At 43.0% G+C, this 17,424-nt stretch overlaps 1 protein-coding gene across 4 annotated transcripts in view; it reads left to right on the top strand.

The window, feature by feature from the left end:
* nmu (neuromedin U) overlaps window positions 1-13,292 on the top strand; it is an 86,078-nt gene extending 72,786 nt beyond the window's left edge. Inside the window, exons 7-10 of one of the 4 annotated variants that reach the window (XM_070862880.1) lie at window positions 5,997-6,071; window positions 8,579-8,632; window positions 11,038-11,076; window positions 12,916-13,292. In XM_070862880.1, coding sequence (XP_070718981.1) covers window positions 5,997-6,071; window positions 8,579-8,632; window positions 11,038-11,073 — 165 coding nt within the window. In that variant the 3' untranslated portion in view covers window positions 11,074-11,076; window positions 12,916-13,292. Of the gene's footprint in view, window positions 1-5,996; window positions 6,072-8,578; window positions 8,633-11,037; window positions 11,078-12,915 lie in introns of those variants that run through there. The other 3 variants (XM_070862898.1, XM_070862905.1, XM_070862889.1) reach the window with 3 other exon arrangements.
* Window positions 13,293-17,424: the final 4,132 nt, after the last annotated feature.

A 17,424-nucleotide genomic window follows, 5' to 3' on the forward strand; every position in this document is an offset into this window, starting at 1 on the left:
GATTCCATTGACTTTCCTGACCATACTAATCTTTTGTGTTTCATGCACAGGTACCCCCAGGTCCTGCTGTACTGCAGCACTTTGCAATCTTTCTCCATTTAAATAATAACTTGCTATTTGAGTTTTTTCTGCCAAAGTGCATGACCTCACACTTTCCAACATTATACTCCATCTGCCAAATTTTTGCCCACTCACTTAGCCTGTCTATATCCTTTTGCAGATTTTTTGTGTCCTCCTCACACATTGCTTTTCCTCACATCTTTGTATCGTCAGCAAACTTGGCTTTGTTACACTCGGTCCCTTCTTCCAAATCATTAATATAGATTGTAAATAGTTAGGGTCCCAGCACTGATCCCTGCAGCACCCCACTAGTTACTGATTGCCAACCCAAGAATGAACTATTTATCCCGACACTCTGTTTTCTGTTAGTTAGCCAATCCTCTATCCATGCTAATATATTACCCCCAACCCCGTGAACTGTTATCTTGTGCACAAATCGTTTATGTGGCACCTTGTCAAATGCCTTCTGGAAGTCCAAATACACCACATCCACTGGTTCCCCTTTATCCACCCTGTTCATTGCATCTGAAGTCAAAGTGGGTCGAATTACCAATTGGAAAGTCAATCAGAACTTGGGCTGGGCCTTCCAGTTACACTTTCCAGAGGAACTTCAGGGTGTGGCTTATCCTCCAAAGGGACCAATTAGCAATAGATCATGTGATACTGGAGAGCCAATCAGAGAAATGGCTGCCTTTCAGTTAGTACAAATAAACTCATCCTTCTAATGCTGTTAGCACCTTTGCTTCTCAATTAATTAGGCAGTCTAGATGTCATCAAGAACCACGGATGTTCCCCAGGACTATCCACCAAATGTACACACATTTACATGGTTCAACACTTTTGAAGAACAATGTCAATTTTAATGACTTTCCATAAATATGTTTATATTACGAACACCAATATGATATTGGTAAGGCTGTCAAAGTCCTTGGAAGCAATCTCTTTAGCCTACTTCAACTGACATTGGCAGCGTATAAACTTATCTGACAGTTTGCTTCTCCCACAATTTATAACCAAGAATTGGTGCAACAGTCAAAGAATCATGGTTTGACGAATTATCTAGCTCTGCTGAAAGATTTTTTTCAAATCACATGGGTATTAATATACAGCTCCAGATTCAATAAAGTTTGACATTGCCATGTAAATCCTCTAAAGAGAGCCAGCAATTTGTATCACTGTAATTATTAGCACTCTACAGAAATGCATGCATTTGACATCCCGATGCCTGCTGATGTCTGATATACACATTGGAAAATCTTGGAAACGAATTGCATTAGAAGTATTATTTCTGGCCCTGTTAAATACAGGGAGCTGCAGCGTTAATTTTAATGACAATTGCAATAAATTCCCTTATTCTGCTGCTAATAATTTTAACAAAAAATGCATATAATTGATTTAGGAAATTGTCACTATTTATTTTTTTTAAATTAATTGAAATTATCTAATTTTGTTAATTCCAGTTTACTGGCAGTAATTCATAGAATGAGGGGGTGAAATTGCCCCTTTTTAAAGCCCCGTTAGCACCTCTGGGGGGGGGGGGGAGACACTAAGGGGGTGGAAGAGACTTTTCGTCTGGGTAAGGGAGGTGCTACCGCTTCCTGGGAAATTGCACGAGAGTTTGCGGAGGCACTGCCATGGCAGAGCCGCACCCTGCGATTAGCTCCCCAGGCCGCCGCGCAACCAGCGATGACGTTAGTGCTGTGTGCGCTGATGCATTACTGCCCCCGCTCCGGCCCCTTAACATCCCATGGAGAAATAGCTCCTTGGGCCGCGAGGCTGGCATGCGTAGATGTCAACGTCAGCTTTGCGGGTCGCAAAGCTGGCCGACATCCGCTCTCGAGGCGCTGGTTAAAGGGAAGGGCACCAGCCCCTTGGGCTGCCATCGTAGAGCCAACCGGAGAGTTGGCAATCAAAAAAAGATGGCGGCCCAGGGTGCTGGTGCCCTCCCCTTTAACTAGCGCTCCTTTCTGGGTGTCGGGCTGCAGGCCCGGTCCCACTCTGCCCTGGTGGCCTAGTGGAGGCCATCAGAGGCCTTGCAGAGTGCCCAGCGGCCCTCCCTTTTAATCGGAGGTGAGAGGCGTTGAAGAGCGTTAGCGCTACGGGCAGTAGCCATGTAGTGCTTCCCTCACCGCCCCAGTAACCACTCCCAAAGGAAGTGAAGCACGTGAGATTGCACTCCGCTTTATTTGAGTGGCAGGGGTGGGACTTCTGTACCAGGCGCAGAAAGTCCCGGCCCCAGATAGTTACCATTCCCAATCGGGGCACAGAGCAATTTCACCCCCTCGGTTCCTTGTAAACGAAACTTGAAGAAGGTGGATCTCCTGTGGTGTTGTTCACAGCAACCCGGATGATAGGCTGACAGGAGCACCACACCTCGAAAAGTTTATCCAGATGAACTACAAGTTCCATGATGGCATGTTAGTTAGTTATGGAAGATGGTGACGTTTATAATCCCCTTCCCTGTCTCCAATGGAGTCAAACAGGTTTGTGTTTTAGGTCTCACCCGGTTTAGTACCTTGTTTACTTCTATGCTTACCTACGCTGTCAGGAACTTGGATAAAGGAGGTTATAGTTGCTTCAGGACAGATTGCAAATTGTACAATCTCCACTGCAGTCCAAAACTGAGACCTCTGCAGAACTTGTTTGGGAGCTCTTGTTGCCTACACAGAAGAGGACCTCCAAGTATGATTGTAAGAAATTTGGCTTCACTATCAGTCTAAAGAAGATGGAAGATATATAGAAGCCTGCCCATGGAAAACGTTATGCGCCACCCAATATTACCGTCAAAGCACACACGCTGTCTGCAGTGGGTAGGTTCTCTTATCTAGGAAGCACCATGTTACATGATGCGCTCCTAGATGATGAGGTGAACCATAAATTGTTTGAAACCAGTAGTGCTTTTGGAAAATATGGGCTTATGGGATAATAGGCACATTAAACTTGTCAACAAGACAATAGTTATAACATCCTTACTGTATGCGTGTGATAGCTGGACCATTTATAGTCGCTATATCAGAAAACGTAACCATTTCCTCATCGATTGCCTCAGAAAGAGCATGAAAATTCGATGGTAGCACAAGATTCTGTGAGGTCCTCAGACGAGTAAATATGCCAGGCATAGACATAATCACAGTAAAGGTGCAACTAAGGTGGGCGGGTCACCTAGTCCAAATGCCTGATACTATATAAGAGAAGAAGATATTCTACAGTAAGCTGAAGCTTGGTAAATGTTCTCGTGGTGTTCAGTTCAAAGGACACAAGCTTTTCCTAAAGACCAAACTAAAAAAATGTGGCAAACGATAGCATGATAAAGTTTTGTGGCAAGTAGTATTCAGCTAGCCGAAGAGAGCCCAAAGGAAATCACCAAAGAAAGATCAACCCTCAGGTCAATCTGACATCTGGGGCTGAATTTTCTCCTAAAAAAAACAGGTGGGTTGGGGTTGTAGGGGCAGTTAATGTGTTAAAAATCAGAATCTCGACCTGAATCTGCCTCCAATCTGCCCACTTCCATTTTTAACGGAGACGGGACGGGAGGCGGGCAGCCAACCCGCTGCCAGGACACAAGCTGTCTATTTAAATATTACAATGAGGGCAATTCAAGCACATTTACCCCATGACAGTAATGTTGGTGCAAAGTGGTGTTGCTTCATACCAGTATAAATTCAGAGTCAGGGCCCAATTCAACTATTTGTAAGTATTCTCTGGAGATAGTCTCACTGTGCTTCACTTCAGGCCAAACTCTAAGGGCCCGAGTTTGGTCAACTTACCGCCGGCTGCCGCCGAGTTTTCTCGGTGGTTTCGATGTTTTCTGGGCGCTCTACCCTCCGAGCGAGTTAGTCACATCCTCACGCCAGTGGGGAGAGAAGACCACTGGGGAGCGTCCACTGGCGTGTAACGCTGACAAAAGTCCTCCCATCCGCTGAGTCCTCAGATTGGTCTGGGCGGTCCTCCGCTCCAGCAGGAGAAGAGGCCGCCATATGGAGGCAGGTCTTACCTGAGCGGTAAGTATGAAGACCTGCAAAAAAAGGTTAGTGCATTTCTTTTCTTTATTTCTTTTGCAGGGATTTTGGTCAATGGGGTCCTCTGAAGGATTTCTAGTGGATTTTTTGTTTTGAAATTTTTTTTTTGCCATTCTCCCTTCCCTGGGCCTGACTCTATCCTTGGAAGCATTTTGCCGAGGATTGCAATTGCCATCCCGAATGGGACCAACTGCCCGCTGCTGCCCATGTAAGGCCCATTTTTTCCGCTAGGCGGTTTTCCCCACATTTTTTCCACGAAACTTCCACCCAAAGTACTGTCAGGATCTTAGCAGTCCGACACTACTTGGGCGGAACTTAGGTTTCACCAATTTATAGTTTATACAATGAAACTTTTAAACAAAACCACTTTGCACTGACACTATTATTGGGGTATAAATGCACCCTGAGAGTTTTAATAGATTTGTTAAGTTCAAGTTCTTTGGTATTTCATAAGGACACTGGGTCTAGAAAAACTAGCACACAACTCCAACGTCCTTATAACAAAAGGTATAATGGTTGATTTTTCAATGCTCCACTCCTGGCATAGAGTTTCACTTGATGGTAGCAGAGAATCGTGCCTAATTCACTGCATATTGAATTGATAATGAACAGTAATTAAGCCATAAAATATCTGTATTGATATTCAAAGATCACTACAAATTTCCCCAAGTGCAGTTTTTGTAAAAATATAAAACACTAAGGAAATTTATACATCATTGAATACAAATGCAGAGCAGCTGATGGACCTTCATAGTCTCTTAGCATTACAGCTATGTTTCTGAATGAACTAAATCATTGACTTTCTTACATGAATATTATTTATTTGTCATTTTTTTCTTCATCATTTATAAATTCTGCTCTTACAATGAATGAGAACCATGGGCTGGATTTCGGTTCTGCTCATTTCGGGCCGATAACAGTGGTGGGGCAGTAAAGTTTGCACCCAGGAACAGTTTGAGTGTGGAGCGGAGCACTAAGTGAGGCGTTGCACACCTCCCCTAGGGCACTAGGTTGGCTGAGCAAGAGAAAATCCCAAGTTAAGCAGCCAGACTCAGAGGGCTCTAACAGAGGCCTAGGGAAAAAAAGAACCTGAAGAAAACCCATCAAGAACATTCCCAATAAATAACTAATGCCACCACAACATAAACACAAAAAAAACCCAATCACACTTACCTGAGGTTGACATTACCTACCTCACTGCAGCCGCTATAGCTCGGACCGCCAGCTTTCACAGGCTCCAGCAGGGCGCTCTACAGACTGCTACAGGTCGGGCAGCAGCCAAAAATCGCTCTCTTCCGGGTGGTAATGCTCTGCGCCCTGTTGGAATCGGCACCGAAAATTCCATCGGGGCGCTGGAAGCTGGCCGCCCGCCCTGAAGAGCTTACCGCAGCCATTGCCGCTCCTCCGGGGCACTAACAGGGGGCGGCAGAAGGCGGAAAATCCAGCCCAATTCATTTAAATTAAACATGCTGATTTTTTTGGTAACTCAACATGTAGTGATACCAGCTGCTTTGATTTATCATGTAATTGTATAAAACCTCATATATAATCTTGTGAACTTGTAAAAATCCTAGTGAAACAACAAAACTTGATTTCAAACAGATTACATGAGGCTTAGCTTTTTATTTTTTTGAAAAATCATTTGAAGGAGGTATTAATGAGTAAGTATTATATTCTCAGCTGTTATATATCTTATTTAAAAAGAAATCTATACTGTTTGTCAGGAACAGATTTAGAACCCACAGGTACTTAAAGGATTTCATGTAAGTTACGTGACTTTTCAGAAAAAATCATTTCAGCCTGCCTATTCTGTTTTGTCCCTCCTTATGTCTACATAGCTTTCTTTGAGAATGTACTGTTGTGTCACATGATCAGTTGATCATTGTTCCTCATATATCCTTGTTCATGTCCTCTCAGTCCTCTGTCCTGCATCCTTTACTGCAGCTTGTTCCTGAGCTTCATGAGAGAAGAATGAAGAAAGACAGAGGTGATGTACGTAACCCTTTAGTAACCCAGCACTGTCTTGTGACAACTAACTTTGTTTATTTCTGCAAGGGGAGATAGCCACTTGGGCCCATGAACAGGTTGAACTGACCAGGGGGTTGTTAACAAACCATGAAATCAATGTCAGGCAAATTCTAATTCGGACACGGGCATTCTTCATAGGATCCAAGGAGTTCAATAATTAATTTTCAGACTTTATGATTAAACACTGTTCAGCATTTTCTAGCTTCAAGATCATGACCATTCTTCAATTTTCTTGTCTCTTTTTAAACATTATTCCTGTGCTATAGCTAAACTCCAACTGTTACATGCACATGAAGGCAGTTCTTTTAGAGATAAAGGTGTTGATTACACTGTAACTTTGCAAGATGGAGTGTTAAGACCGATACGGCTATCACAGCCGGAAGTTGGTTGGAAGTCTCAGGCCTGCTATCTCTGATTTTCTGTCTCTCAATTTAAATAGATAAAAAGAAAGAAAGACTTGCATTTATATAGTGCTTTTCTTGACCACCACATGTCCCAAAGCACTTTACAGGCAATGAAGTACTTTTGCAATGTAATTACTGTTGTAATGTAGGAAATACGGCAGGCAACTTGTGCACAGCAAGCTCCCACAAACAGCAATGTGATAATGACCAGATAATTTATTTTTGTTATGTTGATTGAGGGATAAATATTGGTTAGGACACCGGAGATAACTCTTTCGAAATAGTGCGATGGGCTCTTTAACGTCCACCTGAGAGAGCAGACGGGGCCTCGGTTTAACGTCTCATCTGAAAGATGGCACCTCCGACAGTACAGCGCTCCCTCAGCTCTGCACTGCCTAGATTTTGTGCTAAAGTCTTCTACACATCCCTCCAAGCTGAGATATCACTGGATCCTGCAACCTTCTGACTCAGAGGCAAGGGTGCTACCCACTGAGTCATGGTTGATGGAAAATAAGAGGCTGCATGCGCCCATAATTTCCCTACCAATATTCCCTGTGAGCATCACACCTTGACGAGAGCACCCAATCAGGGAGTCCAACTTTTACTATCGACAAGGACAAATGTCCAAATTCTAAAAAATTACTTGAGTTAAAATAAAGGTTCTACACATCCCTCTAAGCTGAGGTATCACTTAGATAAATCTGTGAGCTAAAGGAATCTGTGCTGTTGATATTGTTTTCTCTCTATGAAGCACTTCGGGACATCCTGACGACATAAAAGGCACTCTTATAATACAAGTTTGTTCTTGTCTTTCTTTCTATTGCAACAAACGATTGAGACTTTGTAACTTAGTGAGATGTAACTGTTAAATAAATGTTAATAACTGCATAGTGAGGAATTAAGGATAGGCTGATTAATCAATTCCTTCAATTCCTTGGTATATATAGACAGTCTATCATCTTCTTCTGCAGTTTGAGACACTGCAGAATAATGTACCAGTACACTTTGAGAGGGATGTGTATCCCTACAGGTATCACTATTAAATTTGTCACAGTCCATTAAAGTGCTCGCTTACTTAACCATAATGAGTACAATAATACTGCATTAAGATTTTCATTTTGAAAGTGCTTTGTAGATAGTTCAAGCTGACGTATTTGTTTAGGACAGATTGCAATCAAACTGCTACAGACATGAAACATTTCCAAACTTCAGGCATTTAGGTTTTTAATTTTACAAACTTTAATGAATATTTCCTGAATAGTTTGAATCTTTCAAAATTGATATTGAATTCATATGTCATACTCCTATCTGTGAAGTTCAATTGCAGGTGTTATTCATAAAATGTAAAATTCAACCCTAAATTACTGACAATGTATCCAGAGAAGAAATGATTGATAGTTTTGCTGGTTTCATGAGAGTAAATTAAAAAATGCATCTCCTCATGAGTGATTACACATAACGAGAGGTTTCATTGGCCAGAAATTTCCTTGCCGCTGTAACTTCACTGCAAGTACGGTGGAGACTCCCTTTAAGTGACCTCCTCCCAGGTCACGCTGTCATATGACTAGATGCTAAAGGTAAACTCCTGGTCATAGAGGACATGGAGCCTACTTAATGGGGTGTCGGTGACACTGAATTCAAGAGAATATCTAGTCCCATCCCAATATTTGTAATGGAGACATTACTGCGATCATGACCACAGAAATTTCCTTTTTTGCAATTCAGTTCCCACTTAACTGTCAAATGTCCTGGGTTTTTCTTATCAATTTGCAATTATTTGCCTCATTTTAATATTCTGATCTGGCAGTTACCACTAGAATTAGGAAACAGACCATATGCTAAATAAATCCATTTGTCGCCAGCAGCAACCAACAAGAGAAAAGTCCTAATCATCATCATTGCAAAAGTGTATTACTGTCACACATCTCTCACGAGAATAAAATAGGGAAATGATAATACAAAAGCAGTGCCATTTTAACTATTGCATTATAATATAGCAGAACTGACAGGGAATAGTCATTTTGTTCATGTTGCGGATTGATGAGATTTTTTTTGTTATTGATTTAGGAAGAACTTAAAGGACCAGGTGGAATTCAAAGTAGAGGCTATTTTCTGTTTAGGGTATGTATCAAAATTTGGATACTTACACTTGTGTAACAAATCTGCACATCTCTAAGTATTTGCACCTTAATTTAGATCAATGTAATCGCAGGAATGTCATTTGAATAAATTCAGTATTCCCAGTGGGGAGCCGCTCTTGAAGGGCCATGCGTTGGAGACAGGGCTACGACAGAGCACCAGAAATTTGAGGACTCATTTCAGCTATCGATGTAAAAAAACAATTTGGGCCAAGAAGAGGCTGATGTGGGTCAAGAGATCAAGTTATATATATAATAGGTATTTTTTTTGGTAATTCTGGTGTTAAAAGGAAAGATAGATTACGAAAGTAAACTTGCGCAAAACATAAAAACAGATAGTAAAAGCTTTTACAGATATATAAAACGGAAAAGAGTGACTAAAGTAAATGTTGGTCCCTTAGAAGATGAGAAGGGGGATTTAATAATGGGAAATGTGGAAATGGCTGAGACCTTAAACAATTATTTTGCTTCGGTCTTCACAGTGGAAGACACAAAAACCATGCCAAAAATTGTTCGTCACAGGAATGTGGGAAGGGAGGACCTTGAGACAATCACTATCACTAGGGGGGTAGTGCTGGACAGGCTAATGGGACTCAAGATAGACAAGTCCCCTGGTCCTGATGAAATGCATCCCAGGGTATTAAAAGAAATGGCGGAAGTTATAGCAGATGCATTCGTTATAATCTACCAAAGTTCTCTGGACTCTGGGGAGGTACCAGTGGATTGGAAAGCAGCTAATGTAACGCCTCTGTTTAAAAAAGGGAGCAGACAAAAGGCAGGTAATTATAGGCCGGTTAGTTTAACATCTGTAGTGGGGAAAATGTTTGAAGCTATCATTAAGGAAGAAATAGCGGGACATCTAGATAGGAATAGTGCAATCAAGCAGACGCAACATGAATTCATGAAGGGGAAATCATGTTTAACTAATTTACTGGAATTCTTTGAGGATATAACGAGCATGGTGGATAGAGGTGTACTGATGGATGTGGTGTATTTAGATTTCCAAAAGGCATTCGATAAGGTGCCACATAAAAGGTTACTGCAGAAGATAAAGGTACGCAGAGTCAGAGGAAATGTATTAGCATGGATAGAGAATTGGCTGGCGAACAGAAAGCAGAGAGTCGGGATAAATGGGTCCTTTTCGGGTTGGAAATCGGTGGTTAGCGGTGTGCCACAGGGATCGGTGCTGGGAGAACAACTGTTTACAATATACATAGATGACCTGGAAGAGGGGACAGAGTGTAGTGCAACAAAATTTGCAGATGACACAAAGATTAGTGGGAAAGCGGGTTGTGTAGAGGACACAGAGAGGCTGCAAAGAGATTTAGATAGGTTAAGCGAATGGGCTAAGGTTTTGCAGATGGAATACAATGTCGGAAAGTGTGAGGTCATCCACCTTGGAGAAAAAAACAGTAAAAGGGAATATTATTTGAATGGGGAGAAATTACAACATGCTGCGGTGCAGAGGGACCTGGGGGTCCTTGTGCATGAATCCCAAAATGTTAGTTTGCAGGTGCAGCAGGTAATCAGGAAGGCGAATGGATTGTTGGCCTTCATTGCGAGAGGGATGGAGTACAAAAGCAGGGAGGTCCTGCTGCAAACTGTACAGGGTATTGGTGAGGCAGCACCTGAAGTACTGCATGCAGTTTTGGTCACCTTCCTTAAGGAAGGATATACTAGCTTTGGAGGGGGTACAGACACGATTCACTAGGCTGATTCCAGAGATGAGGGGGTTACCTTATGATGATAGATTGAGTACACTAGGTCTTTACTCGTTGGAGTTCAGAAGGATGAGAGGTGATCTTATAGAAACATTTAAAATAATGAAAGGGATAGACAAGATAAAGGCAGAGAGATTGTTTCCACTGGTCGGGGAGACTAGAACTAGGGGGCACAGCCTCAAAATACGGGGGAGCCAATTTAAAACCGAGTTGAGAAGAAATTTCTTCTCCCTGAGGGTTGTGAATCTGTGGAATTCTCTGCCCAAGGAAACAGTTGAGGCTAGCTCATTGAATGTATTCAAATCACAGATAGATAGATTTTTAACCAATAAGGAAATTAAGGGTTATGGGGAGCGGGCGGGTAAGTGGAGCTGAGTCCACGGCCAGATCAGCCATGATCTTGTTGAGTGGCGGAGCAAGCTCGAGGGGCTAGATGGCCTACTCTTGTTCCTAATTCTTATGTAAATCGCTTCTTATTGTTGTCACTCACCAAGATTTGAGCTTGGATAGTAAATGTTAGTGGGTTCTTTAACGTGCAGGCCATTATAGCCAAGTCTGACTCTATCTTCAACCAACAGTTGACTAGGTGTCTCAGGCACTGTGGTAAGGTTTCACAAGCACAATTTGTTGTAGCTCATTCCTTATTTGTTTTATATCCTTTTAATAGCCACGAAATGGAAGAAGATCCTCTAGTTTTCGCTAACAGGTACTTTTTTAACAAGTCAATAATCTAATCGCAGGTATTCGGATGGCAGTCATAAAGTAATCAAGCTTCACTGACAGACACAATTGCTTTGTAATCATCTAGTTATTCTCTGTTTCTCTCCTTTTGCAGTGAAGATCAACGATTTGATTTCCATAATTCAGTTGTCTAGATATGTATTCTATTTACACTGCTTGCTTTGTTCTCTAATTGTAAAGGATATATTTTTATTTTATGGTTAAAGATTTCATTATCTTTTACCTATATTAACGTAGGATAGCTGATGCAGTTAAGCTGCTCTTGACTGGCGGTCACTGATACATTGCACATAATGTTAGAAAATATTCTGAACCTTCCTGTTGACAATGACTCAATGTGGGTCATTTGACTTTGTGCTACTGTGCAAATTGGGTTATAGTGAATCTTACAGTCCATTTTATATCTCTACTGATTTTTATTTCCATTGGCTTCAATGTAAAAACTGGAAATAAAAATTGGAAGAGATATAAAATGGCCTGTCGATTCACGATCAGCCGTTTTACACTATCGCACAAAGTCAAACTTACCGCGCCACCCCCCCCCCCCCACCATTCTCTTTTCAAAATTCCCACATTTCAAGCTGCCCCTAATCTATTATGCTTTCATATCTCTAAACATGACCTCTGCACAGCTTATTTCCATCCATTTACTTTGTTTTTTACTCTCCTCACTACTGTTTCGCGCTTATTTTCCTATCCTTGCTATTGTATTTCTGTCCACATATACTTCACTCATTCAAATCATTTTGACTCTCTGCCCTGGCTTCTCACCTTTATACCACTCCATTTTATGCAACTGCCTGATTTGAGCAATATACTTTTTGTTTTATTTGTTTCTGGGATGTGGGCTTCGCTGGCAAGGCCAGCATTCATTGCTCATCCCTAATTGCCCTTGAGAAGGTGGTAGTGAGCCGCCTTCTTGAACCGTTGCAGTCCGTGTGGTGAAGGTACTCCCATAGTGCTGTTAGGGAGAGAGTTCCAGGATTTTGACGCAGTGACGATGAAATGGTGTGTAACTTGGAGGGAAATTCAGGTGATGGTGTTCCCATGCACAGCTGCCCTTGTCCTTCTCGATGGTAGAGGTTGCAGGTTTGGGAGGTGTTGACAAAGAAGCCTTGGTGAGTTGCTGCAGTGCATCTTGTAGATGGTACGCACTGCAGCCACGGTGCGCCATGGCTTCTTCGGCAGCACCTCCCAAACCCGCGACCTCTACCAACTAGGACAAGGGCAGCAGGTGCATGGGAACATCAAGTTACATAGCATCCTGACTTGGAAATATATCGCTGTTCCTCCATCGTTGCTGGGTGAAAGTCCCAGAACTTCCTCCCTAACAGCACTGTGGGAGTAGCTTCACCACACGACTGCAGCAGTTCAAGAAGGAAGCTCACCACCATCTTCTCAAGGGCAATTAGGGATGGGCAATAAATGCTGGCCTTGTCAGAGATGCCCACTTCCCAGAACAAATAAAAAAAACAGGATGAGAGTGGGAGGCTGATCCTACACCTCTTCAGTACTTCTCTGATTTTGCATGGTTTGTTTTCTTATAGGGAAGCAACAGGCCTGTGCTTGATATCCCCCCCCCCCCACCATTCTCTTATATGACTTGTCTGCGTGTGAGGCCGAGCTATATGGGAATTCAAATCCTGCTGTTCCATGGTAAAGCAATGTGCTGTACCAGTGGGCTGCCATTTTAAATTCAGTGCTGTGTTGTGGTGAATTTATATAGTTTAAGTAGTTTGCAACCTTACCTCAGGCTAGCTAAGAATATTTACTGTGTATCTTTTACAATAATTTAATTTTGCAGGAACATGGACAGCTATAGAAATGGTTGACACACATGCTGAAAATGATTTCTAGAGAGCAACGTACGAGCAGCTTTCCCTACGCCTTTCTATAATTGGCCTGTTTAATTGTTTATGCCTTTTAAACATCTGTAATGTGCATGCTAACTTAATACACTTTGTTGCAAATTGCTGTTTTCCTAATGAATTACACCATTAAAATTTAAGATAAACTTGTGAAATGTTTCAGTGTATTTTAGCAAAGTAAGGCACATCTATGGCTAGTGTGTAAATATCACTTTAAGGCTAAACTCTGATGTATTATGATGCATGTTACTAGATTCCCTTCTCACCCTCTCTGTTTATGATGGTGTCATTAAATGTACAAGTTAAATTAAAATTATTAGTAAAGGTACTGTGTTTACTTTTGTCTTAGAACATTCCCTCTTTTAATTGACACATACTTTAAAATTACTGCCAAATTTGAGCAGGGTATTAATTTTATTCTACCCTAAACATACTATTATGTACAATGAGAAATTATTGGGGTGATTCTTCCACTCGTCCATCTGTGGCTCTTCTGCCACAATAGCAACAGATGCCAACCCTGCATTAGAATAGAAATTTACAGCACGGAAGGAGGCCACTTTGGCCGATCGTGTCCGCGCTGGCCAACAAAGAGCTATCCAGTCTAATCCCACTTTCCAGCTCTTGATCCGTAACCTTATAGGTTACGGCACCTCAAGTGCATATCCAGGTACTTTTTAAATGTGGTGAGGGTTTCTGTCTCCACCACCCTTTCAGGCAGTGAGCTCCAGACCCCCCCAAATAAATCCCCCTCAAATCCCCTCTAAACCTCCTACCAGTGACTTTAACTCTATGCCCCTTGGTTGTTGACCTCTCTTCTAAGAGAAATAGGTCCTTCCTATCCACTCTATCTAGGCCCCTCATCATTTTATACACTGAGGTTTCAGTACGTCCACAAGAGATTGCAGATCTCCTTTAACATCTCCCTAATAAACCTCAGTCCCTAGAAACACTGTTCCTCACACAGTTGTAAGAAGGCTTGCTTGAATCTAAGTTATGGTAGTTGAACATGAATCACTTCCCCCACCCACAGAAATTCATCCCCCTATGAGGGAGCAAGATGGCCATCGGGGTGGCACCCCTGCCAAATCAACTTTACTCTTGCCATCCGACAACTATTCACCATCAACCTCCCCCCTCCCATTGTCTAAACTCCCCCTAGCCCTAATAGACCCTAACAGGGGGTGCATCTCTCATAAATCCCTACCTTAAACCCTAATCCTGAAAATCCCAAAATTCAGGCATACTTCAGGCTTCGCTCCAAACCACCCATCAGCGATGACGACTGGACTACAAGCGACGTCCGAGCCTCCTGCAGTGGTGACCTGAACCCCTTCCCCCTGCCCTCGGCGACCTCCTCTTCGGACGTCGACGTCCTCCCAGCTGCTCCACCAGATCTCCGACACTCGACGACGCCCGTACAGCAGGTACAGCAGGCGGTGAAGAAGGCAAATGGTATGTTGGCCTTCATATCTAGAGGATTTGAGTATAGGAGCAGGGAGGTCTTACTGCAGTTGTACAGGGCCTTGGTGAGGCCTCACCTGGAATATTGTGTTCAGTTTTGGTCTCCTAATCTGAGGAAGGACATTCTTGCTATTGAGGGAGTGCAACGAAGGTTCACCAGACTGATTCCCGGGATGGCAGGACTGACATATGAGGAGAGACTGGATCGACTGGGCCTGTATTCACTGGAGTTTAGTAGGATGGGAGGGGATCTCATAGAAACATATAAAATTCTGACGGGACTGGACAGGTTAGATGCAGGAAGAATGTTCCCGATGTTGGGGAAGTCCAGAACCAGGGGTCACAGTCTAAGGATAAGGGGTAAGCCATTTAAGACTGAGATGAGAAACTTCTTCACTCAGAGAATTGTTAACCTGTAGAATTCTCTGCCGCAGAGAGTTGTTGATGCCAGTTCGTTGAATATATTCAAGAGGGAGTTAGATATGACCATAACAGCTAAAGGGATCAAGGGGTATGGAGAGAAAGCAGGAAAGGGGTACTGAGGTGAATGATCAGCCATGATCATATTGAATGGTGGTGCAGGCTCAAAGGGCCGAATGGCCTACTCCTGCACCTATTTTCTATGTTTCTATGTTTAACCGGGAGCCAATATAGGCGAGCGAGCACAGGGTGATGGTTGAACGGGACTTGGTGCGATTTAAGACATGGACAGCTGAGTTTTAGATGGCCTCATGTTTATGTAAGGTAGAACGTAGGAGGCCAGCCAGGAGTGCATTGGAATAGTCAAGTCTAGAGGTAACAAATGCATGGATGAGGGTTTCAGCAGCTTAAATCGAAGCCAAGTTACTGATACACTTTTCAGTAGGGCACCCCAATTTATAATCTTGGAAATGTAATTCGGGAGCTTTAAACTTTTATCATGTGGTCACCCTCCTCGGGGTGCCTGGTGTTATAGATAATACCCATGTCGCAATTTGGGCATGACATTTGAACCGCCAACATTTTTTAAATCACAAGGGATTTCAATTCTTCAATCTGCAGGTCGTATACAACTAAAAGTATATGATTTGTATTAATGCCAAATTTTCAGCAAGCTGTCATTAGGTGTTCCACCTGATAAACTATAGCATCTCTGTTCTGTTGAAGGAAGAAGGAAAAGCATCTGGCTGGCTTCTTAGTGACAAAGGTTATCCTCTCTTGCCCTGTTTCTATCCCCTCCACTGATGCAGTGAAAAGGTATAACGAGCACCTAACCACAGCTCATATTGTTGTTCAGCACATTGCAGCATTCTGAAGGCACACTTCTGCTGTCTCCATAGATTGGAGCACTGTAATACAAACCCACTAGGGTATCCAGAACAGTTATATAATGCTGCATCCTAAATAAATATGTCCTGTTCAAGGCCCTTCCAATAAAGGTTCCAGATAAGGAAGGGAAGCCAGTAAAGAGAGCACAAGGGCCACTTAACCTGCAGCAGGAGAAAAGAAGCAGAGAAGGCTCCAGGATCTGGACGGAGACAGACTAGACAACATTTGATAAACAACACCACTTTCTACCATCTATAAATAAATAGGTGGCCTGTTTTTGCAGCCCTTCCATTGACACAAACATCCTTGTACTTATGTCATCTTGTCATTTTCCCTTTAACTGTTTGGCAAACAGAGAAGCGCCACTCTTTGTCAGGCCTCATCAATACTCCAAGCTCTTGATGATTCAGACAAACCTGAGGTAGCCACTACCCCCCCCATTTTACCATCTTCTATGGTGTCAGCTGAAGGCCTTTACAGAATATGCAGTGCTTCTTCCTGTGTCATCAGGGGTCGGCAATCTGGTGATCCTCTGCCACTAACCTGCAACTTCCTATTATGTGAGCAATCTATTCCTGAAACCAAAAGCATAAGAGAACAGGATCTTAATTGTTTGTTGACAGTAGGATAGTGGGTCTTTTTTCTGCAACCAGGGTTGTTCCTTTTACCAGTGCTGCCCTTTAAGCAGCTGCAGTTTTTATATCTTGTTGTTGCATTAGATACTCGACTCAGTATCAATTTCCTCTCTCTCCCCCGCTTCCAGCCAAGTTTCCACCTCACCACAAGATTCCCTGATGTGGCAGGCTAAGATTTTGTTTTCTTCCCTCCTCTGAATCTATAAATGAATTGATTTCTGCAAGGGTCAAAATGGCAGCTAGAAGTTCCGTCCAGCCTCATTTCTCGCATTGCAACTGCACCTCTGGAATTTCAAGGCTATGACACCTGGATTATTAGTTCATTACTATTGCCATTTCAGTGATATCTTCTTCTTAGGCAGTCCCCCGGTGTCATGTATGTAACCTTCATGTAACTGTAACCTTCATGTAACAACACTGTACACTGTATACACCTAAGAAATGCACACCTTGACCACAGGGGGTGAACTTGTGGGAAACACTCCTCACCTGGTCATCCAGGTATATAAAGGGAGGTCCCACGCAGGGTCATCACTTCTTGGTCCTGGAATAAAGATTCGGGTCACAGAGTGACCTTGTCTGCAGAATGTGCCTCGTGTGAATTTATAGTAGTGTGTAAGGACACAACATTTGGCGATGAGAAACGGGAATCAACGACTCACGGGAATGGCCACCGGTAGTACAGAGGAACGGTACTGTGTTGGTGAGGACTGGGATGATTTCGTTGAGAGGCTCCAGCAGAGCTTTGTCACGAAGGACTGGCTGGGAGATGCAGCGGCTGACATGCGAAGGGCACATCTACTGACCAGCTGTGGACCTAAGATGTACGCGCTGATGAAAGACCTGCTCGCACCCGAGAAGCCGGCGGACAAAACCTTTGAAGAGCTCAGCAAACTGATCGGTGAGCACCTCAAACCGGCGAGCAGTGTACACATGGCCCGACACTGATTCTATATACACCCACGTCGGGAAGGGCAGAGCATACCGGACTTCGTTGCGGACCTTCGGCGCTTGGCCAGCCTCTGTAAGTTCACAGAC

This window comes from Pristiophorus japonicus, chromosome 2 (genome assembly GCF_044704955.1).
Source record: "Pristiophorus japonicus isolate sPriJap1 chromosome 2, sPriJap1.hap1, whole genome shotgun sequence".
In the NCBI taxonomy this organism is placed as follows: domain Eukaryota; kingdom Metazoa; phylum Chordata; class Chondrichthyes; family Pristiophoridae; genus Pristiophorus; species Pristiophorus japonicus.